General features: G+C 42.2%; 2 protein-coding genes across 5 annotated transcripts in view; one reads left to right on the forward strand and one right to left on the reverse strand.

The window, feature by feature from the left end:
• Positions 1-25,122, forward strand: part of ZHX3 (zinc fingers and homeoboxes 3) — a 90,102-nt gene that overhangs the window by 64,622 nt on the left and 358 nt on the right. The window lies entirely within an intron of this gene.
• The window catches only part of PLCG1 (phospholipase C gamma 1), a 107,331-nt gene continuing 83,401 nt past the window's right edge, over positions 1,193-25,122 (reverse strand). For 2 of the 4 annotated variants that reach the window (XM_020789225.3, XM_020789223.3), the window contains exons 16-32: positions 23,993-24,180; positions 22,052-22,252; positions 19,400-19,519; positions 19,027-19,207; positions 18,217-18,294; positions 17,207-17,310; positions 16,374-16,470; positions 15,509-15,581; positions 14,872-15,029; positions 14,137-14,233; positions 13,557-13,781; positions 12,150-12,298; positions 9,230-9,344; positions 5,637-5,798; positions 5,189-5,277; positions 3,989-4,176; positions 1,193-3,000 (exon numbers count right to left, since the gene is read on the reverse strand). In XM_020789225.3, coding sequence (XP_020644884.2) covers positions 2,958-3,000; positions 3,989-4,176; positions 5,189-5,277; positions 5,637-5,798; positions 9,230-9,344; positions 12,150-12,298; positions 13,557-13,781; positions 14,137-14,233; positions 14,872-15,029; positions 15,509-15,581; positions 16,374-16,470; positions 17,207-17,310; positions 18,217-18,294; positions 19,027-19,207; positions 19,400-19,519; positions 22,052-22,252; positions 23,993-24,180 — 2,268 coding nt within the window. In that variant the 3' untranslated portion in view covers positions 1,193-2,957. The remainder of the gene's footprint in view (positions 3,001-3,988; positions 4,177-5,188; positions 5,278-5,636; positions 5,799-9,229; positions 9,345-12,149; positions 12,299-13,556; positions 13,782-14,136; positions 14,234-14,871; positions 15,030-15,508; positions 15,582-16,373; positions 16,471-17,206; positions 17,311-18,216; positions 18,295-19,026; positions 19,208-19,399; positions 19,520-22,051; positions 22,253-23,992; positions 24,181-25,122) is intronic. The other 2 variants (XM_020789226.3, XM_020789224.3) reach the window with 2 other exon arrangements.

Genomic DNA, 25,122 nt, shown 5'->3' on the forward strand with positions numbered 1-25,122 from the left:
GTTCTCAAGGAATCTAGTAAAAAAGAAAAGAAAAAAACTGCAAGCCCATTACTCCTGGGGGGGCAGTGGAACAAATTAGTCTGCAGGCTAGGGAGACCTTTAGGAAGCCTAATCATTATAGTGTTCCATGTTTTTAATAATACTGTAATAGAATTAGGGGGAGAAAGTGACTAATACGCTACCTAAATATGCAGGGAAAAGGTCACTTCAACCACTAGGGACCTCCACCATCTTTTATTTTTTGAGAAACACAATCTAAGAAATTTCAAGGACTTTTTAAGTTCCATTGCTTTTAACCACATGCCATCTGACAAATATAGATTTCTAAAACCCTTTGGTGCCCAAGTGGCCGCTTGAATGCTCTTTTTTAAATAAATAAATAAATAAATAAATAAATAAATAAATAAATAAATAAATAAATAAATAAATAAATAAATAAATAAATATTATTATTATTATTATTATTATTATTATTATTATTATTATTATTACTATTTTCAGGTGAGTATTGGCTTTCTGTCCATGATTTTATATGTCTTAACAGGTAGGATAAGGTGTGCCATGCATCCAGACAAGTTTAAAAGCCTAGTTGGTACAGCCTGAAATCTACAGGTGCTGTAGGAAAAGACTGTAACATAGTGAGCAGGATGTGGACAAGAGGAAAGTAATGGTTCTTGAGTATGTGGCAGTTGGATCCACCCAGAAAACAGAACAGCTTGACTATATGGACACAGAGTAACCCCTGTGCACACATTTCAAACTTTGGAACAAGCAAGGTAGTTTCCACCCCTATTGTTTCTCAGCAAAATGTAATCTTTTAATTAACTCCAGAGAAATAAAAATATAATTAGGTCCAGGATAAGGTGAAAATGGAACACATTTCTGATAATCAACAGCTGATTCCATTGGCCCAAAGGAAATTAAGGTAGTATCGGGATGAGTTATTTTGTAACCCGCTAATCCAAAACCAACTACCCCAGTCACTTTTCAGCAATTTGGCTTCACACACGTACTGATGCCACCTCGTTATTCTGCCTACTTTCCTGCCTCTTCGTCACTTCTGAAGCAATACAGAGTCCAAAGAAAAATATTGCAAGACACAGGGCTTGGACAGTTAGTTTTCTCCCCTATCCCCTGCTACTTCTCCATTCCACCCACCCACATACCCACAAAAAGAGTCAACCCCCAAAAGTTACTTAAGGACTTTTATTGTGCAGTCTGTTCCATCCCAGTTGACTGAAGACAATCCATACACAATTGGTGGTTAGGCACGACTAAGCCCCTCCTATATACAGGAAATATTGCCATATATGTTGGAGCTTGTCTTTGAAGTTTGGAGCATATTTGACAGACGTACACACCCTGATCTAGCAACCTAAGTAAGTTCAGTCCTACTGCTGGGCTGATGTCACATGTCTAACAGGAAAAGGACAGCAGCAAATTTTACTTTCATTGTGGCGCGTGGGCATGTTATAACCTTTTTATGTTCACAGTCTATCCATGACATATTGGGGGCCATCTCTTCTGGGGGCTTGACCCCACGAATGCTGTCAGAGGCTTCCTTAGAAAAAGGGAGGTTATTTGGTCTCATGTAAGAAGTCTTCTCTAAAATCAGAAGTGCACCGGCGAGATGAACGCCACAGGAATCCTGTGGTCAACAACCTTGTTCAATATTTATGCGCATGCAAAGCTCCAACTGCAGACACCACTGTGGTGAGCTGACAAGCACAGACCTCGGGCACATGACTGGAACTTCATTAGATGGTTGGCAGGTTCTGCAGTTGGATCACATATGTGTAAATACTGAGGAGGATACTGGCCTGTTGCTTTTATAGCTTGGGAAACTGACAGGTGATGGAGAACCTCTTTGTGAATGCTGGCCGTGAAAATTCGTTGCTCTTGCTGTCCTGTACCTGTCCTTAAAATTATTGTTTTGCCCCCTTATTGTTGGCTGAAAGTCCTTGTGAAGGGAACAAGAATTAAAATACTGATTTCTCTGGCAAGAGTTCTATCTATTGCAGAGGTTGCTTTGGCTCAGGCATACTGATTATCCCTTTTCACCCCACCCATCCATCCCCCAGAGCTGCACCTTTATATTTCAGTTATCACTTCTATACGGCAAAATCTTCATGTTAATTCTGCCTCAGACTTGTCAAGACAGGGTTTTTGCCCAAAGGAAGGAGGTGGTTTCGACAGTTTTTAGTTTATGGTCTTCTGCACCTAAACCACAGATAAAGCAAGGTGGGCTCCATCAAGAGCAAAAGAGCCAGGAGCTCTCCAGCTCTCTTTAATACTGATATTTTGTTTTGAAAAGACAGACCAGAGGGCCTTGTGTAGCTCGAGATGGCCACAGAGGCCACCTCTGTCAACTCCCTGTTGGGCTTGTGCTCTAATACCAAAAGAAACAAATGCACTTCTTTCTGCCATTGAAATCTCCCTCACAGAAACCTCTCTTTCTGTGCCCAAGCTATGATTAAGGGTTTTAATAATAATAGCAACAATAATACAATAATAATAATAACAATAAAAATTCAGGTCTGGTTAGCTGAGTGGAGGAAAGCTGCATTGACTGCAGCTCTGAGGTATTATTCTTTCAGTAACTACAGTCATGGGGACAAAGAGCTGATAATTGGCATTTCTATCCAGCCTCAGAAACTGGTAAGACATCGATACACACATTCAACATATTTAGTTTCTGATTTGGTGCTGAGAAACCTCTTTGTTGTTGTTGTTGTTTTTTTGGAATGTCTGTTGCAGGTTGTGGTCAAAACAGTAAAACCATTGATTCGTGGTTTGGTTCTTTTAAAAATTTCTCCACTTGAACACCCTTTCAGAAGAGAAACTGGAAAAGCTGCCTGAAAGTAGGCCATAGCAGTGACGTTTCCATAGAAACCAGTTCACAGCAATCCGTGAGAATCACAAGCACTGGAGGGTGCTTTACAGCAGGCAATGCTGGGCTAGAGGCGGTTATCCCCATTCACCCGAGTCTTTCGCAGTACCCTGCAGGGGAAAAAAGAGGAAATCAACTGTCTCACAGATGGCACAGACACACATTACAATTGGACTTGTGGTAGGAACAGGTTTAGTACAGCACAGAACTGGAATACCGTGAATCAGGCAAACTAAGCACTTAAAAGCTGACACAACAAAACAACTTCACATGACTCACTGCAGCCCAGTTCTGTGTGCTGCTTGGATTGTTTTGTGCTGAGAGTCATTTCCAGTATGTTTGGTTTTTAACAGGTTCAACAGCCACATATTGTGGTCCTCATTTCCTTTTCTTTGGAAATACATACCAAGCATCATAGTTTGATCTTTTCACACTAGTACTCTATCCTTTCTTTAAGGATTTATAGTTTCCCTGTTGTATCATAGAAACTGAGAAGTGATGTTTTAATAATAATTGTAATAATCTTAGAACTGCACGGCTGGAAAAGACCCTATGGATCATCAAGTCTAGCCTGTGTCGAGACAGAGTGGAGAATTGAACACCTGACTCAGCCAGGGCAGTTTTACGTCTTTAAAGTATTTTATCCCATGTTTCTCTTTGAACTCCGATCTTTCTTACCGAAAACCAACACTTTATCTGTCACATCCTTTATGTCATGATTTATCAAAATTCAGTCATTTGGCAAACTGCATTTACCGTCCCGTGAACATCTGAGCACAAGACAGAACAGTAAGATTTCCACTCATATGAATGTATTATTTACATGATGTCTCTCATAGTCACATATCAGCCTAGTTCATTTGAAACTTTTATCACAGGATGGTCATTTCTTCAGCAGTCTCCTATGGCCAACATTCAGTGGCCCTATTCCGGCATTCATGCATAGTGGAGGCTCTCCTCTTCACATAAGAATTCTCTACATGAAGAGAGCTACAACAGAGTTGGGAGACAGTTCTCCAAAAATGCCTTTGCAGATAAAAGATCCAAATTCCCCTTTACTTTTAGGACCTTAGTCTACAAATCTGGAGCACTTCGTACCTTCTGTCCCGATTGTCAAAGTGGTCTGCTAACTGCTCCTGTGACATCCGGAAGTCTTCAAATGGTTGCTGATACCGGGTTTCAAAGGAGCCTTCTCTGGCTCGGCCTGCCATGATTTGCCCTGGGGAATCTATGGACCGCTCTCGGAAGGCTGAAGCCCCGAAGGAGCTAATCTCACCATTCTCCTGCTTCAGAATTGACATGGGCAGAATTACGTTTTTCAGAAAAAAGGATAGCGTCTCCCCACACAGCCCAGTTCTCAGCAAAGCAGCTGTTTCATAGTGTTGCCATGAAAAGGGAGCAAATTTAAAGTTACCTGTTGCTATTATATTTTTAGTTCCAGAGATGGGAAAAGGTGCGTGTAAGGTTTAGTATGTAGGTATATTGCCACCCAGAGTAGACCTTTGGTCTAGATGGGCGGGGTAGGAATCCAAACAAACAAACAAATAAACATGTAGTGTGCCAAATTTAGAGAGAAATATTTGTAGTTTTTTCCACATTTCAGAAGGTTAAGTTCCCAAAAAAGCTTGGATAGCATGCAAAACCAGAGCTTGAAAAAATGACTTCTTTAGGTGCTCCCAGAATGCTCCGCTAGCATGGAGCTGTCATCTAAAAAAATCATTTCCCCACCTCCCCAAGCTCTGAAACAGAAGAACACAGAAAAGCTCACCCTTTACTGAGTGAGTAGACTACAATTCTCAGTGGCAACCCACAGAAGTGCATGTGGGCTGACTGGCATGCACAGCACATTTGTCTTGCCCTGTTGCACTAGCGAATGGTATAGACAAACTATTTATCTGTCTGGCTCTGGACCTTGGTAACAATTGGGGCACAGAATGCTAAAGCACAAAAGGCTAGAAAAGAACTCAAAAGCCAATCTAGTTTAACCTCTTCATATTGCCACATCATCCTGTGGCAGATTAACTTGTCATCAAAACAGAAAACACACACTCTGGCTTACTGTGTATGTGCCATCATGAAAAACAAAGATACAAGGTTGTAATTCTCAAAGACAGTCTGGTATAATTTTACTTGTCTAATCTCTACCACTTCAGATTAAATCAGGCTGCTCTACCTAAACCCTTGCTAACGTCATGGTAAATTGCCCCTGTCTTGGCCAGATTTGGTCTTGGTAATTACAACAAGCTGTGCCAGACTCTTTTATGTTAGGCCATGTCAGGACTTGAGTCTCAAACTTACTTTGCCAGGAATAATATCTATTTTAACCAGCAAGGAGGCTAATTCCAGATCCTCACTGTAGTTGTTCTTTAAAGGCACAGCACGGTATCCTAAAAGAAAAGAAAATGAGCTAGGATGGGAAAGAAATAACCACAGACATGGAGTCACATAGCATATGAAAAATATATGAAGATGGGAAATAGACACCGGTTCTGTGTCTTGCTTAGGTATAAAGCTGAGGTAGTGTTATGGCCTTACTTAACCTAGTGTTCTACCGAGGTTTGTGTTTTCTACCAAAACGGGAAAATGTGTTGCTGTGCATTATTCTAAGCAGAGTGAAGAAGACACATAGGGGAGAGAAGGATTGGTGGAAGCACTTTGACTAAAGTGGCCCACTAATAGTGTACGTGTGCCCACGTGTGTCCACTTCCTTCCTATCTGAAAGAAAGGAGGTGCCTCCCATACATACCTGTCTTCAAGCCTTTAACAAGGACGGTGGCCTGAGCAAGGAAGTTCTGGTCACTGAACATATCCTCTTCATACACCACAAAGCGCAGGAAGGCAAACTCAGAGTTATGGATATGAAACTGAAATGCCTTCTGGGGCCAGGCAGGATTCAGGCCATTGTCCACTATATGAAAGAAACAAAAATACATTATTAAAAAAACACACACTAGAGGAATACACTCCTTTAAAGAGTAGCTGGCTTAGGCTACAGTAAACCTGGCAAGCCTTGATGGTGCCAACAGACTCTTTTGTCTGCAAATGATTACAGAACTATGCTCTGGAAATTATCTTCAGCCCTTCCAGCGGTACCAAGTATGTCATGATTCTTTTCCCTCCTTCAGCTCTAAGAGACAGAATGTCCAAGTTACAGATGGTGAAGGCAACCGTACCACAGATGAGGTTAGCATGGGAAGCAGGGCTGCTTAATTATGGGACAAACAGGCAGAATTCAAGGCAAGCACAGTACACTTAGAGCAGGCACACTACTTTGCTTCTGCTTACATTCCGACCCCCCCTAAGGATAGCTCTTCAAGGTACTCTGATACTATTGCAAATCCATGGAAGGAAACATTTCAGGTACTGTAACTGATACACCATTGAGGATGATCTGAACACTGTTCACAGGAGAACTGCTACAAGCTGGAGTGGGCTGGCTTGGGAGCATAAAGAACACTCCATGGGAGGTGGCTTCCTGTCTTGTCACCATCAGCTTCAGTTTTTTCATAAGAGCTACATCAAATCATACCCTATGCTAGTTGTCATCTTATGTTTCCCTAGGGCATGAGGTGAAAACTTGGGGGTGCAACTACTGATGGGGGCAGGCAACTACTGATGCATTTCACCAGTGTTCCCATAGTAGGTTGTTCTCCCCACCAAACTGCAGTTGTCCTAGGAGTATAGGCATGTGTCTGATGTGGAGGGGAGGGGGAGTGAGCATTCAACTTGGGTACTTGCAAAAACATTATCACCATTGCAAGCACATGCTCAAGGAAAAGGAAAACAATAGAGACATTTGTGCAATTCCTATCCCTAACTCAACCAGCTGCCAAAGACAGACTGTTACTGCTATCCCATCATCAGTGTGCATCCACCCGCTTTCTGTGCATTTGTGTTGAGAGTGGGGCACTCTTGGCTCTATACGTAGACTCGGATGCAATCTAACTTATCAAAGGACATCTCCCCTTAGCTGTTAAAATAGCAGAGGAGTATACATTACAGATGGGCACCAACTGCCGGTTTGGCATTTCATGCTGGTGGATGTATCATCTGAACAGACGTTGGGCGTTTCAAAGCTCACTCCCTTCTCTCTTAGGTGCCCACATTGCCCAGAAGAAGGAAGGCAAGAAAGCTGGGCCACTGCCTCCCAGTGGGCACTCACTCAGAGGCAGTGGAACTTTGAAGCGCTGAACACCTCATAAATGGACCTGCATGAACTGCCAAACCAGTTGTTTTTTACCCATCTGTAATGTACATTATGAATAGACTTGTTAAAGATTTTTTTTAAAAAAAAGGATTCAGATACCTTTCCAAAATTTCAGGCACCTAGCCAAAAGCTGCCTCTTGCATTTCTTCCCAAGGCAAGGCCTTGCTCTAGCACACAACAAACTTGAGGCCATGAAATTCTGACTTGATTAAAAGCATCCAGTGTGAGTTGAGGTCATATCCTCCAGGTCTGGACCCACAGAACCATACCTCATTGACCTACACTGGCTCTCAAAACTAGCCAATACAATCAAGTAGGGTTTGAAGCATATACAATATGCTGCTGCTGCAGTAGTAGTAGCAATAGCAGCAGCGCAGGCTGTGAAAATCTGGGTTTTCCTTTCTTTTACATCTCATCTTTTTCAGTCTTTCATGAAGCCTTTTCTGAGTTATAACTTTTGGTAAATTCTATTAAAAAAAGCCTGAAACAAAATCCTCCCCTATTTTCTGAAGCCACTTGTAATAGCATCTCTGTTCCAAACACAAAGAGGACCACATTGCAGATTTCTGCCATTGAGTGCTAATGATAAGCAGCCTCTCAAACTATATGTATGTGTGTGAGAGCGAAACGCAGAAAATGTGGGACAGAGACAGAGAGAAGTGGCGACCTTAATTTAGCACATGGTTAAATACACAGGATTTAAATTTTTAATAGTTTGGCTTCCAAAACTGTGGGTCTGGATAGAGACGTCTACTGTCTTTGGCTCCTCCTGCATATAACTTCTTTAAAACCTCACATTCTTTCCATCCCAAATAAAAAGACATTTGTGAATTTTGGTAAATTCTTACTAAAAAAAATTAACTTGAACTGAAATTCTCATCCATTCCTAGCTGTGGCCATGGATCCCCTGCTGTTTTTCCTTCTTACTTTAGTACTATGATAATAAGTTATTTCCTGTGTTATTAGAACATAGTCAACAAGAAGATGTACTTTATTATCCACAAAGGCCAATCTGCTCTAAGAACTGGCCAGGACTGTACAAACTGCTTCCTGATGCATACTAGTTCTTTAACAAGATGCTTCAGAATAAGTGCAGGCTAATTTCTGTAACGCTGTGTACATGACGTATTAAAATCACTTCTTTAGAAGTCAACTTCCAAAAAAGTGTAATAAACTCTTCGGAATCCTCAGCACCCTCCTGTGCCCCAAAAGAAAACCAATTAGTAAACTTGACTTCTTTTTGCAGAAACAGTACAGACTAAGAACAAATTTATTACTTTCCCAGGTATACCCATCCTTTCAAAAAACACACACACACAATTGTGAAGCAACATTTCAATCCTTATACAGTAAAATTTCATGGAATCAGTGAGCAGAAAGCAAACCCATAGGAAACAAGAGTCAACGTTTCCATAACACTAAATTTTTTAAAAAGACAGCAAGCTTCTTTAACAAATAAAAAATACACAAAAGTTGAAAAGGTATACTAATTCACTTGGTGGCAACTTCCAAGCAGAGCCCCTTAATAATTTACTTTGTCCCTAGACTATACTTTTGTCCAGCCTGCTCATAGCACTGTATGAAATGCATGTACTGGTGATGGGCACATAGTATATGAAGACAAAAAAGCAAGAAGAAACAGGAAGGATAACTGGGGAAAGTCATTTTTTGTTTGTTTGTTTTGATTCTCCAACCATGTTCTGCTCATCTAACTTAATCCACTGCATGGCAATTCATAATTCCATCAGGTCTGTCTCTGTATTTTGCAGCAAATCAGAAAGTAGACCTTCTTTTGCTTGTATAATTGCTTGTAGCTGTTCAGTGAACAGGAAATACCCCTTGCCACTTCAAAGAGCTGCTCAAACTACATTTGACGCTAATTGGCCAAGGAGATGATGAACCTTTGCAAACCTCATCTTCACATGTTGGAAATGCCTAAGAAAAGCAGCTCAGAGTCATAAGCCAAGAGGAAGGGACCTCAGGAAGTGTCAGATCATCAACTACATACCGGTCTGACTATATAAGAAGGAAGTGGGTTTGAATGTTCCAACGTGCCCTCTTGAGCTAGGAGGCACAAAAGATGCTGCTCTATTTTCCAACCAGAGTTCTGAGCAATCTACCCAGGTACTCACCCACCATCTCGGTCTTCTGCTTTGCATTATCATATTCTGCTCCAGCCACCTCAACTTCTACAAACGGGCAAACAATTCCTCTTCCATTTTTGGGAAGATGCCGTGCTCCAAGAACCTATCAAGGACAGGTAGAAGTAAGATTGCACCATTACTTTACAGCTTTCTCAGCAGCATACCCTGCAAAATGGATATCCACAACTCAGTCAACTAACTACCTATTTATCTACTCGCATTTTCATGCTTTCAAACTGCTAGGTTGGCAAGGAGCTGGGACAAAGCGACAGGAGCTCACTCCGTCGCGTGGATTCGATCTTACGACTGCTGGTCTTCTGACCCTGCAGCACAGGCTTCTGCGGTTTAGCCCACAGCACCACCATGTCCCTTATAGGATTAAAAACAAAGAGTCAAAGAAAAACTTATGCATGGCAGTGATATCTTGTGATACAGCACCGGCTCTAATCAAGTTGAAGGCAGTCGTGACCAAAGCTTTCTGTACACTTACTAAGAAGCAAGCCTCCTGAAACACATGGGGTTATAGTTCTAGGCAAACATGCTTAGGAATGTGCTGCCTCTCTGAAGCTACTGAAACAAGTTAGTCATGGTTAGTTAACCTCAGTTTGACACTTTCAGTGAGCTTTAGTGTTTCTGATTTTGGTAAAGTTGGCTATCACTGAGACACAAACTAGACGGATAAGCTTACCACTGTTCTTCCACTAAGAGGTACTGTATATCTGTCTCTCACAGCACATGATTTTATTTGCCTTCCTATCTTGCATTCAGTATGGTCGCTGAGAGGTGAACACAAGCTTCATTTGCAAGTCTAATAGCTGAAGCACATGTTCCTGAGTCCTATCATGGGACAGGGAAACAGTGAGTAATAGGGAATATGCATTCTCGTTTGTGTCTCCTTAGACCTTTTGTTTACTTCAGTGATAAAGCCGGAATCATGCCTACGCTTTCAAAATGAGCAACCCTTTGGCATGCAGTGCATAAAAGTCAGGAGACTCGATTTTTAAGTGGAGGGAGCCACCTATGGGTGTCAGAAGACAGTATGTTTTGCCATCTTTCTCATAAAACTGCTTTCTCTTAATAGTTCCAGTGGGTGTCTTCTCTATTTATCATCTATTTAAAAGAAGACTCTTGCCATTAATTTTTGAAGGTTACCCATAATAATGGTCCAAGGAGGTCCAACTACTCAAGGGGAGACAAGATCCCTATAACTAGACACTTGGTAATTTATGCAGGAACAAGATTTTCACTCATATAATACTCAATTACACGACACCACTATAAACATAAAATATAAGCCTATCAATCTGCTTTATGAGGAATCAAATCAGTTACCTATCTAAGCTCAGGGTCATGTTCTTTGACTGACAGTAAGTCTCAGAGTTTGAGATAAGAGGTCCATAGTTTGCTTTTACATCTCACACATTATAATAATAATATAATAATATTTATATTGCACTCTACACCAATGTGCATTCCAATAAAGTCAATAATGTACATGCAACATGCAACACATTTAACCACAAACTTAATATTATATGTACTGTGTGTACATGTACCCTCTCTCTCTCTGTTGTATATCAGGGATGTTGGGAAGTCTTTGGGTCTAAGTCCTAAGTCTAAGTGGTACCCAGTCCCAAGTAAAAACAAGGTTTCTTCCCCAGAAAAAAGGGTGGGTGGGTGGGTTCTGAGTTGCAAGTCAAGTCCAACTCTTTGAAAAAAACAAATAAAGTTGAGTCCGAGATGAATCACTGGTGCGACTTAAGTCCAACTTGACAGCAAATCACGTGACTCAAATTCCCATCACTGGCATATATGAACCTGTACATCAACATAAAGTTCCTCAAAGTAAGCAGTGATAAAAAAGAATTAACTTATTGCTAAAAACCCCAAATAAAACACACCAGTTGCTGCCCTCTCCCTGCACCCAACACCTAGAGCTCTGAGTTGAACTGATACATCTGTCCAACTCTGGTTCGATACAAAGGTGCTGGATGAGAATTTCACAGCCTTGGAGTCAAGTGGGAAAACGCCCAAAGCATCAAATTTGCCACCTTAGTCCAAGGGACCAACAAAAGTTCGGAATCTGCAGTCTGAGTCCTCTTAAGAGGAATATGCCATGATGCCATTGTTCTCCCAATCCGAATTATGTAGCAGAGCTGGTGTTGGGGCACATTTCTCTTCAGAGGTTATTGGTTATTGAAACGAGCCAGGATCAAACCATGGTTTCTGATCACTGTGTATTTTAGCAAATTACAGCATAAACTAAACAAAACTCCCAGGTTGGCCATAAGGAGGAACTATGGATAGAGAGCCTCTTATCCATTAGTATGATAAATGTAGGGCCCTTCAGATATCATCGTATTACAACTTTCAACAGCTGTAGACAGCACAGCTAATGATAAGGAATGATGCGAGCACAGTCCAACAAGATGGGGTCAAGTTATCTCTCTCTCCTGTACCGCAAAACATATTTGCCATTACATCCAAACTACTGTAAAACCAAATATGCCAGTCCATTTTATTACTTTCTTTTTTTTGGTTCAACTAGAACTATTTCATAACAGAAACGGGGATGTTTGGAAATACAGATACAATACATACCCGTATTTTTCGCTCCATAAGACGCACCTTTCCATAAGACGCACCAATTTTTTAGGAGAAGAAAACAGGAAAATATAATCTGTTTTCTTCGCTCCATAAGACGCACAGACTTTCCACCCCCCTGTTTTGTGGAGGAAAAGTGCGTCTTATGGTGCGAAAAATACGGTAAATGTTGTCCGTTCAGGAAGGAATGTGGTGGTCTTTTGAAGTTCTAGGACAGGGAGAATGGAAGAAAAGAAATGTTCGCTCACAACATGGTAGAAATAAGCATTTATTGCAGCAGGTCCGAGACAAGCAAAACACAAACCTCAATGGAGATGGAGAGTGGCTCCAGCCCACGCAGAGTGTTCTTGTCAAAGGGATCAAATATATCATCCCTCATGTTAGCTGGTTGCAACACAAACCCACACCGGCCTCCTGACATGAATAGGGCCTGATTCATCTGCATTGGTTTGTCTACAACAACAGAAGTGTTTTTATGAAGAACAGTTTTAGCAGAGCATTAATAGTACATTTCAGGGCTGTAGCACTGTCTCTGAACTAGATCGGTTCTTCCCAACTTAGGTCCCCATATGTTCTTGGAGTACAACTCCCAGAAATCCTGGCCAGCACAGCTAGTGGTGAAATTTAGCCAAGAACATCAGGGAACCCAAAGTTGGCAGCCACTGAACTAGACCCTTACCAAAAATATATGCTAACTGGACAGTTCATAAAACTCTAAATGCAATTCTATGTAAATTGAAGTGTACTTTTTCAGCAGGTGAAGCATTTTTCACCCTTCCCCTAGCATTAGTAGAAAGCCTTTGCAACAACAATGGAAGATATCAATTACAAATTTAAAAAAAAACACATTTCAGTTTGAAATCAAAAACACACAAACACTTGGGCACATACATGGTAAGGATGGTACAGTGGGCCCTCGACTTATGAACTTAATCCATTCGTAAGCTGAAACGTTCGCAAGTCGAAACCAAATTTCCCCATAGGAATGCATTGAAAATTAATTAATGCATTCGTATGGGGGGAAAAGTCAGAAACTTAAAAATAAATAAAAGAAAGCCACTTACCAGGCCTTGTTAGCCCCTGAACTGCAGGAAAAACAGCACCAAACAGCTAAAAGCGGGGAGCCTGGCAGCCATTTTGTGGCAGGGGAATAAATATCCCCCATTTTCAGAAGCCTCCCGGGGGCAAGGGAAAAGCAGCATTTTTTATTTCCAGCTTTATTCCCCTGCCTTTTTGGGTGCTGAGCAAGCCTCCAGATGCATCTCAAGAGCCATCCGATCAGCTGTTAGGCGGGGAAGGGGGGCAGGAGTGGAGAAGAGAACAAAATGGCTGCCAGGCTCCCGGCTTTTAGCTGTTTGGTGCTCTGTTAGATTCATGTGTCGTTCCCCTCCCCCAACCCCCAGAAAATAGATGGCATTCTGATCAGGAGACAAATTTAGGCATTTTTTTTAAAAAAATTGCTCATTTCCGCAAGTCATTAAAGAAACACACAGAAAGAGGTGCAAAATTCAATGATGAAAGAAAATATGAACCACCCCAAACATGAGCAAGCACCAAAAAAGAGAGCTGTCACTAATAATGTGACAGTGAACACCGCATCAAGTACAAACTATTGCTATTTCCTCTGGCACACGGAGAGGCTCTAAACTAGTCGGCTGCAGAGACGCGCTATTGTGATTATTGAAACTTCTCAGTGAAAGATGGGTCTCACCCGGTGTCTGGAAGTTCAGTGCCACCAACTGGCTGCCACAAATCCACATAGGGAGGGGGTCATAATTTGAAGAATCAAGGCGCTGACCCTTCGGATAGATTCGGGAAAGCTGCAACCGGTTGTACTGCAGGAACTTCTTGCCTTTTATCTTGTTGACATACTTTTCTGCCTTTGTTTCGGGAAAGGAGGACATGTCTCTGTAGCAAGCCCTCTCTGTGCCAATCTCTGCAAAAGAAACGAGGCAGACTGAATTGGAGCAGCTCCTCAGTCAGGTCAAGTCACCGTCCATGCCAGGGAAGAAGACTGGAAAGAAAACCTCCTGGTTCTGCAAAGCAGATAAACCCATTTTTTGTTTTTGTCATTTTTACAACTCCAACAATTTCACCAAACAGAAAGCATAATATCCGATGGCAATTTTTAGAGTATATATTTTAATTGCATTTTAATTGTTTTGTCTTTTTATTGTATTTAAAATGTTGTAAGCTGCCCAGAGACCTTTGGGTAGTGTGGGCGGCATATAAGTTAAATAAATAAAATAAAATAAATAAAATAATACTTGTCTGATGTCATCTATACTTACTCTCTTCATCAAAGGGGACCGGGCGACAGTAGATGACTAGCTCAGAAAGTTCCAGTGCTATTTTCTTCCTCCTCTCCATCATCTTCCCTTCAGAGAGCTGCCAAAGTAGGGGAAAAGACAGCAGGGCTTGTAATATTGATTTATTGATCTGTTCACTGGTTACATGCATAACCTGCTTTTCTTCCACAATTCTGCAAGGGAAGTCAAGCCTCAGTGCCTGGCAAATGGTCACCCTGTGACTTTGAGGGTCCCATAGGGACTAGAATCTGGCTTTCCTAAATCTGGCTTTCCTAGTCTCTACATCAACACTATTTACGAACCGCAGCATTGAAGCAGGTGCATTTGTGATGGCAAAATTAAAGTTCACTAATAAGAAATCACAAACCATCAGATTCTACTGTGACTTGAAAAACTGATAGGATTTTATTTTATTTTGGGCCATCTGTTCTACAACAGCAAAACTTTTCTACAATAGGGGAAAAGGGAGCCAGAAACCTATAGACACTTTGACAGAGTGAGCAGGGAGCCCATCATTGCCAGAGGTAGTAAGTAAGATGACCGAACACATCCCATGCTAAATCCAACCTTATGAAATCAGCTTAATTTTTAAGAATCCAAACCCTAGTGGGGGGAAAGGAATTTTTGTACTCTTATGTGGCGGCCAGGAAAACTTCCACCGTCTGGTATTGTTCACATCTATGAATTGCTACATCTAAGGGGAAAAGCATATCTTACTCGGGCATCAGCAGTCTGGGCTGCCTCGCGGATCTTCTTCACCCAGTCCAACAATTCTTCATGCGAGTTCGCTGCTACATCCAAGGACAATCGTGGCACAGAAGCCATACTGATTGAAAACACAAACATGCGGTTGTTCTTACCCTCAGGGCGGATGGCTGTGAAGGAAACGAGCAGGTTGAATATTAGGTCCTGCAGACAATAAGCCATTTGCTCTTTCCAAATCCTCAGACTTTAACTGGGAAAAATGATTCGTGTCTAGCTGAGACCAGTTATGTATCTTCAATGGGTGTGTATCAGGGCAGAAAACTCTTAACTGCAACGTTCCTAAATAATATTACCCAATATGGCCCTACATACACAGGAGAGAAAGCACAGATCATCGAATGCAGGAGTGGGGCCTCTAGTGAGTTGTAAATCTCAACATCTCTCTCCATATATTAAGCTGGCTAGACAGAAGGTGCAATTCTGCAGCCCCATGCCCAATGTAAGAACACCGGTTGTAGGTCTAGGAATAAAGCCTTTGTAAGAGAAAGCCTGTACAGCAGTAACAAAAGGGACTGAATTGTGTACTGTGAAAATACTTAAGGCCTAAAATCTGAATTGCTCATTTCTTCCAGCCTGCCCCAACACTTACCTATTTGACAAGCTGGGACATCCAGGACACCTCCAAGCAGGTCTCCTAGGGGGCTATTTTCATCCAGCTGTTGCTACAAGCAAGTTCACAGAATATTAGTCAATTACAGTAGTTATGTGCCATCAATTCAGCAACCCTAACAGGGCTTTCAAGGCAAATCAGATATTTAAGGAGTGTTTTTACCAGCTTCACTCCCCCAGTGACTTTCCATGGCCAAATGAAAATTCGAACCCCGGTGCCCAGAGTACTACTCCGTCACTCTATTTAACATGCCACATCGGATTCACAGCATATTGGTTCATTGCATTATATTTATCATCCAATCTGCCAAAAGAATGTCTGGGCAGGTGCTCTGCTTTAAAATAGCTAAAAATGTTGGAAATCTCTGCCCTTGCTTTAACTGCTGCTCCACTGCCTCTTCAAATATCTCTCTTTCACTTTCCCGTCTCTCATATGTCTGGGTTCATCACTGACCGTTTCCTGCATCTGTGAGCAGGAAAGGGGAGAAACGAAAGCCATTCACAGTCTTTAATCAAGGACTATGGCCTTGTATAGGCATTTAAGATTAATATTGTATTTTGCTTTTTTCTTGTGCTTATATACTGCTTAATATAACAAAACTGCTAAGGGTTTTTAAAATATTAAACAGTGCAGAAGTATCATAAATAAACTCACAGGAAAATGAAGTGTGGACAATAATTTGATTTGCAAATTCTTGAGGGGAAAAGCCATCTTAAAGCAGTGGAGCTTAATTTAGAGCACAGGTGGGGAAAACTTTTTTTACATATTAAAAATAAGCTCATAAGCCCAGACTTCGAATAGCAAGAAAGGGGACCTCTGCTGCTTTCTCCTTCCTTATTCTCACCTCCCTTTCCGACTCCAGGCCAGCTGGGCTGGCTATTTCTTCCACATAATTAGAAGGGAACCATAGCTGCTTTTTGCCCCCATAGTCTCCTCTCCACCTGGAGAAACAAGAAGATGCACATTCAAACCTCCACATATCCAGAATAAAATTTAAATAACTATTCAGTACTGAAAATAAAAATTATTTAATCAGAATACAAACATGTGGCACTAAGCAGACCTTATAAACTGTGCACTGAGCAAGTAGACGGAAAGGCAGGTCTATTTTGTGAGGAGGTAGAGTACAGTGGTGCCTTCTAATTTTTAGCCCCGCTGGGTGGGGCTCTGCCCGCGTGCAGAGTTCTGTCACAACCAGAACCAAAGGGGCTGAAAACAATCAAATGGAGGAGGAGGAGGAAAGCTGTGCGGAGGGGGGCAGAATCGCATGTGCGAAGGTGCACACCTTAAATGGAACTTTGGCCAAGACCCAAGTGCTGAAATGGACTTCCAGCGACAGAGATGGACTCAAGGCTTAGAAGGGGAGAAGCAGAGGAAGGAAAAGGAATTGTAAAGGGAACGTGATGATGTTTCACAACTTAGGTCCAATACTTGGGAACAAACAGAGATTCCAAGACCCAGGTTTACTGCCAAATACGTAATTTCAATTCTAAAAATGAAGTACAGAATCAGATTATCATCCTGTATGTTTAAATTGCATCCTAAAATAAAACTCTTCTACAAGTTCTTATCAGAATTGGAGTGGATGGCTCATGATTTTTGGCTACTTTGAGACTTGATCTCTGAGAGACGCTCCCCTCTCCAAAATGCAGTATCTGAGAAGCATTGAACACAGACCAGCCTCCTTCTTGTTTGTCCACATTCTGAATCACAGCATTTTTTGTGAAGGTGAGTTCATCTTCCCGTTGAGCTTTGTAGTCAAATAAGGCTTTGACTGCACACTGAAAGCAAAACAAACAGGAAAAGGGGGAATGAGACTACATGGTCAATGTAAAAACTGGGGTGGCTGTAAATGTCAAAAAGTGAGGTTACTACTGCAAGGGATTGCATAAGATTCCATGTATGATTAGATATTACTCCCCATCTGAAAATAAGCAGCTATGATAAGTGTCTATGATGAGTAGACTCACAGGAACAAAACAAAACAAATAAGAAACAGGAACAAACCAATGCTTGGCAGAGAATTTGCCTACCTCCAGATACCTATTATTCTGATTTCTTTCTCCCTCCAGCCATACTTACAAAGCCTACATACACAAATAACTTCAAAAAGTCATATGTGTACCCTTAACATCTTATTGTTTGAAACAAGATGCAAAAGGGGACCAATGAAAGATATGGGTCAAAATCCTGTACAGAAATTCTGTCTCTGCCATTTACCAGCATCAGCCTGACCATCAGGGGTTTCAAGGAAGGAGTATCTTTCTTTCCTATCCCAGAACGCTATGTGAATGCCACCATATTTACCTAAGAAACTTCGAGCCCAAGTATAGATTATGACATAAATACGTGAACGCATCTCCATCTTTCAAAAATCTCTATAAAGAGCAAATGGAGGAATAGCAGGTCCAGAATGAGACTGTAATGCCGAAGGATTGGGGTGTGTGGGTGTGTTAATGTTTCATCCTTCCTCTACAGAGCCGTTTAAATAATAAATATTGCCCCCCCTTCCACCTAAATTGAGGAATCTATCCTGAAAGTGAGAACATATAGGAACCCCAAATGTTGCCTGTACGTTTTTTCATTCTCAACTGAGGGGGCAAACTTTTCACAAAACTGATTTACGAAACATGCCCATGGATCTCAGCTTGCTCAATAAGATATTCTCAAAGATATTAAGAAAATACCTTGAAGGTTGGCATAGGGTTTGCCTCCACATAAAATCCTGGATTCCGTCCTTCATAGAGAGCGCCATAATCCGGCTCCTGGAGAAAGAAACAAAAAGGATAAATCTGTCTAAATTAACCTTTCTTGCTAGTTCTCTGAGCAATGATTGCAGGAAAGATGAGGCAGAAAATACTGCTTCTACAGCTAGAGACTGACTGAACTCGAATGGTGGCAAGCTGGTAGGTAAAGACAGTAATATGCAAAGTGGAACATCTCCCTGGGTCATTTTAGGCTCTCAGTCCTACACATCCTGCAGCAAAAAAAGATTACACAAGAACTGGGAATTTCTGTTTCGTGACCTTCCTAGGAACATTAGTTCTTACTGGGGGGGGGGGGGGACAAACAGCCCCTTGAAGCACCCTGCCCATGTCCAAAAATTGAAACAGGAAGAGAATGTCAAGTCTTATTTGGTCCTCACACCCCGCTACTGGGCCACTTGAGGCCATTTCCCGACCTGGCACGGCCTGTGAGGGGTTGAAGATTTGCCCTCATTTACAAATATTTCCAATCCTTAGATTTAAAAAAAATACATAGGAAGTATAAATCCATGCAAGTCTTATCAAAGGACAGAGAAATATGGAAACTGGTACTCTGGGCTGGGTGAGAAGTGTCGTGCTTTTCACTTGCTGGACAGGACTAGAAAACACAGAGGTATGAAGATGATGCCCGCAGATCTAGAGGAAGGGTAAGTGACATGTGGGAGACAAGCAGGCCCTCAGCAGGAGGATAAAACGGCCTGCTACCCACAGCAGGCCTTATGCCCCACTCACCGCAGTTCCAATCTTCTCCAGCGTTTCCTCATTGATTGGATACCTCAACTTCATTTTTCGGTACAGGGGGTGCTTTTCATAGTAGCTAACTAAATCTACTAGGCTGTCAAACTCTGAGTTACCCAAGATGACTGTCTGGCCATCCTGCTGCACTCGACAGTGCTTGATCTTCCCTTCGGCCCTAAGAGAGAAAAGGCCAGCAAAATAAGAAATTAATTAAACAAGCAAACAAACTTCCCAAACAATCATTACATAATGGGTTAAAAGTATGGTGCATGCAAGGCAGCGCGGGCGGAATCTACCCTTCTACTGCAAGCACGCTGGCATGTTTCTTAAGTAACGACCCGCAGTCTCTGGGCACCAACATACTCACCGAAAAGAGATTGCGTAAGAGTTTGGCTCACTCCTCTTGCGCACCAGGAAGGCCCCATCTCTTGGCACCCTCATCAGCATATGCTCAGCCAAAGTGCGTGTGAGATTAGCATGGTACCATCTGGGGGGAAAATACCACGAGGTAAGTGGAAGCTCAGCTTCCCTGTCAACACCAGTCAAATGGCGGGACACCAGGAGTACATTTATTTCATGCAACAACAACAACAAAAGTGCTTGACGATAGATTTTTTTCCCATAGATTGAATGCTATGCTTTCACCCTAGAAACAGGATGACAGAGCAGTATAAGCCAAGTTTTCTTTTTTTTTTCTTTTCCTTTTTTTTACTGGGCCTGGTTAGACGTAAGGTTCCAATGAGTCACAGATCAGAAGCAGGCCCTACAGTCTCTCTTGCACCTCTGACCGCTGAAAAACAAATGCACCCTTCACTCTAAGCAAACACACAGTCCTCAATCCTGCTGCTGGTCCCAGATGGGGTAGACCCATTAAAACAACTACTTAAAAATAGTCAATACCTATGCAAATCCTAGTGACTGAATAAATCTTCTCTTGCTGGGATTAATAATTGATTCAGGTCCTGGTTATCAGTAATTACATCAGTCAATCTGCATCAACTCTGATTATGATTAATGCAAATTAGTTTTCTCAACATGGTTTGCAAGCAAATCCTGCTGGGCATAGCCTAGGGAATGTCGACATGCCCATTTTGGAGCAGGGTGGAGGGGGCTAATAGAGTCACTAAGAGATCCAGTGTAACATTTGGTGCATTCTTCGTATCTAAATGGCATACGGACTCAAAGTTACCCTATTTGGGACCCACCACAGCCCACTGTCAGAAGCGGGAGGGGGATAGGAAAGGGTAACAAGGGAGATTTTTGTTTACTTTCCTTTCAAAGAGGCAGTCAAGAAAAACCACCCCTCCTGCTGCAAATGCTGCTCCTTTTGAAAATGTACCCCCCAGATGCATGCATGCATGCACACAGACATGTGATCACAGGAAGGTTTGGTTTTCCAAAGTTAGCCTCCACATGCTTTGGAATTTAAACATTTCCATGGAGCTAAGAAAGTGTTTAATTTGCCTGTATCAGATAGTTCTCTTATGAAGCTGCTTCAGGATATTGGAAAAGTCAAAGAGGAAGGCTTCCTTTTGTCCATTCCCAGCTATCATATGTGCTGGAGAGACAAACCAAAGGAAAGTGATCCTATCTTCAATAAAAAATGTACAAGCCCCTTTACAGGGACAAGAAAGGTGCAGGTAGGAATTTTCTGGGGGCAGGCTAGTTCACTTCAACAAAGACATTGTTTGATCGGCATCTTTAAGAGGGCATCAGCCTGTCCCTGCAGTGGTTCAAACAGCAGGCTAAATGTCCATCGTAACTCAAAGGTAAGCTCAGTACAGTGGCGCCTTGCTTTACGATTGCCCTGCTTTACGACGAATCAGCTCAACGACATCTTTTTGCGATTGCAATTGCGATTGCAAAACAATGGAGGAATTTCGCTTTGCGATGATCGGTTCCCTGCTTCGGGAACCGATTCTTCGCAAAACGATGTTTTTAAAACAGCTGATCAGCGGTTTCAAAATGGCTGCCGGGTAATTAAAATGGCTCCCCGCTGTGTTTAGGGATGGATTCCTCGCTATACAGGCAGCGGAAATGGCCGCCGTATGGAGGATCTTCGCTGGATGGTGAGTTTTTACCCCATTGGAATGCACTGAACGGGTTTCAATATGTTTCTTTTTATTATTATTATTATTATTATTATTATTATTATTATTATTATTATTATTATTATTATTATTATTATTATTATTATTATTATTATTATTATTATTATTAGCTTTATGATGTTTTCGCTTAATGGCGATTTTCCTGGAACGGTGTAGCATAGGCTTCACGCTGCAGTGATAAGGCCAAGCTGTTCTTTCAACTCTGGTGGCTCTTATTTCCCAGAGTTCCATATTCCCATATTTATTGCTTGCTTCAAAAGCACCAAAGAGCACTCATGAAATACAATAGGCTAATGCATATGTAACACTAGAGGAGGATACTGGTCTCTGACCTCTTGATTCTAGCTGGGGATTCAAAGAATGCAGTAAGTGGGCCCAACTAGATTAAATATTCTTGCAAGAAGTTATTTTCCAATGCTAAACAAATTCCATTCTCTTTGTTTCCAAAATGAAATTTAAAATGGCTCCAATCACAGATTTTGTTAGAACTGATTATTTGTCAGAGGAGAATCAAATCAAGTGGACCAGAGGGAACACAGACAATATTAGTCGCTCTAAATTGCCTTACAGAGTGCTCTATCAGAAGACCCTGGGAAATTATGTTAACTGAATTGTGGAGAATATTTTAAGAAACACTGTTTATTTTTATGTGCTTCATTTTATTATGTTTTTGTGCAAAATATTTTTATCCTACCTTTCCAAAATTATTCAGAGTGGATCACAAAGCAGCATCGAAGTATAATAATGAACCACATAACCTTAAGCTACTTTCACAAATCACCACTTAAATCCATATCATCATCATGTAAACTGACACCAGTAGAAACACTCACAATTCTACCAGTATTCTTATGCAACAAAATGGGCAGGAAAACTACAGCTGACCCTCCTGTCGGTCCCCAACTTACTCCTTGCTCTCGTGAGCGTTGGTTTGGGGCACAGGCTCAGTCAGCCTCATTTCAAATTCATTACACCTGAGTGGGACCTGCTGGTAGTGGGTGATGAGGTCGTAAAGGCTGTTGAACACCAAGTTATCAGTGAGGAAGAATTTGGGGCTGCCAGCATCCTGCCGGGAATGTATTCGACAATGTTGTACCTTCCCATTGCGCCTGCAGGCAAGAAGGGGAGGGGAAGCATTAGTAGTGTGGACATATGCCTGTTTATTAAGAAGTCAGTTCTATTATAATGAGAGTTTACTGACATATATAAGGGTGGATGACATCTAGAGCTCTCATGGCTACAGGTGCCTCTCGCCAGACCTCACAGGGTGATCTGCAATGCCCTATTTTTTCCTTTTTACTTGTACTCTAAGAAGGCGTGGAGGTAATTTTGCCACTGCCCACACCCACTTTAGATGGCTGAGTATGTCTTATTCTAAAACTAATCATGACCAACAGATTGAGGCATTGGGGGATACGGCATCAGGACTGGGAGGGGGGGACTCTACCAAATGTACTTTGCTTACCCTGGCTCTAGTAAATGTGGTGGTACAAACAATTGTGGATATGTATGCGTGAGTGTGTTTAATAAGAACAAATATCTCCTCCCTTGACCCCTGTCCGGCCTGGCTAATCAAAGCAGCCAGGCCTATAACAAGGGAATGGGCCACTGTAATAATTAATGGGTCTCTCCTTGAGGGCAGATTTCCATCTGCCCTCAAGGAGACACTCATTAGGCCCATTAGGAAGAAACCAAGTTTGGCGGCGGATGAAATTGGCAACTACAGGCCCGTCGCCAATGTTTCTTTCCTAAGCAAGGTGGTTGAGAGGGTGGTGGCCGATCAGCTTCAAGCGCTCCTGGATGAAACAGATGCCCTGGATCCATTCCAGTCGGGCTTCAGGCCACGCCATGGTACAGAAACGGCATTGGTCCTGTGTGATGACCTACTGAGGGAGGCCGACAGGGGTACCTATTTATCTACTTGAATTTTTACATGCTTTCGAACTGCTAGGTTGGCGAGGAGCTGGGACAAAGCGACGGGAGCTCACTCTGTTGCATGGATTCAATCTTACGACTGCTGGTCTTCTGAACCTGCAGCACAGGCTTCTGCGGTTTAGCCCGCAGCGCCACCACTGGAAAACATCTTAGCAAATACTGCTAAAAGCTTAGAAACAGAAGCTGAGACTGTCCAAGGGGCTACAAATAGAAGATTAGTGTGCAAAGGTTTCAGCGAGCAAGATGCCCTGGCAATGTTTGCCAAGGCAAAGCAAAATTCCAAATTTCCTTTTCTTGTTAATGAAACTCACTGAACAACTCTGAGAAAGTTAGCTGCTTGTTTGCTTGTTTTATCTTGATTAGCTACTTATTAATCCAATCCTCTAGACCAGTGGTCCCCAACCTTGGGCCTCCAGATGTTCTTGGACTACAACTCCCAGAAGCCTTCACTACCACCTCTGCTGGCCAGGATTTCTGGGAGTTGACGTTCAGGAACATCTGGAAGCCCAAGGTTGGGGATTACAATAAAGTTACCATCTGCACAATCATACGGGACCAAATACTGGAAACTGCAGAAACTGCTAAAAAAGAACTCATTACTAGAAATTCACACACACCTCCTCAACAGACTATTAGCCATTCTCTCCCTATCCCAACATTAAGTGCAATGACATATATAAATTTCCCTAACAGATGTAAGCTCACTGGGGCAAACTGCTATTTGACTGCAACTCCTCACCATGAGCAATGGTGAGCAGGACAGATGGGAGCTGCACACCAAGAGCATCTGGATGGCCACACTTGGCCCAACAGTGCAGAACTACCACTTGAATAAACGCCTTACAGCTGTGAACTTGCACACTTCAGTTACATATCTCGTTGCGGGGAACGAGACCACAGCTAGGGATTCTTACCAGAAAGAAAGGGTGTAGTCTCCAACAAAGGTCTCACTCTCTCGTACCAGAAAAGAGCCATCAGGGGCTCCTGTCTCTATGCAATACTCTGTCAAGAGCCTCTCTGCTATGTGGCGCCCGTCACGTCCCGCTCCCAGCTTGCCATGGAACCACTTTTCAGTAGAGTGGAGTTCAGTGCTGTTGTTCACCTAGGGGAGAAATCAAAAGGTGGGCTTGCCAGCTAAATTTTCCGTGGAAGGGATCCGCTTACAGTGCAAACAATTACAATTATAGATACAATGTATCTATATTTCAGAAATATTTCATATTTCTCATGGTCTATAAATGCTAATATGCTGGTGAAGAAGGTACAGAAGAGGCTGTATTTCCTGAGAGTTGGCTCAGGCATATTGTGAGAATGGCTAATGGTTGGATTCCAAAAGATCTCCTGTATGGAGAATTAGTGCAGGGAAATTGCCCCAGAGGGAGAACACAGCTGCAATACAAGGACATCTGCAAGTGGGATCTGAAGGCCTTAGGAATGGACCTCAACAGATGGGAAACCTTGATGTCTGAGCGTTCAGCCTGGAGGCAGGCGGTGCATCATGGCCTCTCCCAATTTGAAGAGACCCTTGTCCAGCAGGCCGAGGCAGAGGCAGTCCCGAAAGCAGCAAAATCAGGGAGCTGGACAGGGGACAAATTGGATTTGTCTTCAGTGTTGAAAGGATTGTCACTCTTGAATTGGTTTTCTCAGCCACACTAAACACTGTTCCAAGTCTTCCATTCAGAGCACATTACCATAGTTTCTCTAGACTGAAGGATGCCTAATCTACTATCGTAGTACCATAGAGAGTGTCCTAACATATGGTATCCTCTCAAGGTATGGGAGCTCCTCTGAAATGGAAAAGAAAAGCTTTACAGAGAATCACTAAAATTGCCCAAAATATTATTGGACTTCAGCTCCCAACCTTGGACAGTATCTTTGCATCCCACTGCTTAAAGAAGTCATTTAATATTCTTAGAGATTCTTCCTACCCTGCTTATAACTTCTTTGAACTGATGCCTTCCGGCAGAAGATACAGAGCAATTAAAACTCAGACAACACACTTTTTGAACAGTCTTTATCCTAGAGCTATAATTGAACTTAAGAA

Source organism: Pogona vitticeps, chromosome 4 (assembly GCF_051106095.1).
Source record: "Pogona vitticeps strain Pit_001003342236 chromosome 4, PviZW2.1, whole genome shotgun sequence".
Taxonomy (NCBI): Eukaryota; Metazoa; Chordata; class Lepidosauria; order Squamata; family Agamidae; genus Pogona; species Pogona vitticeps.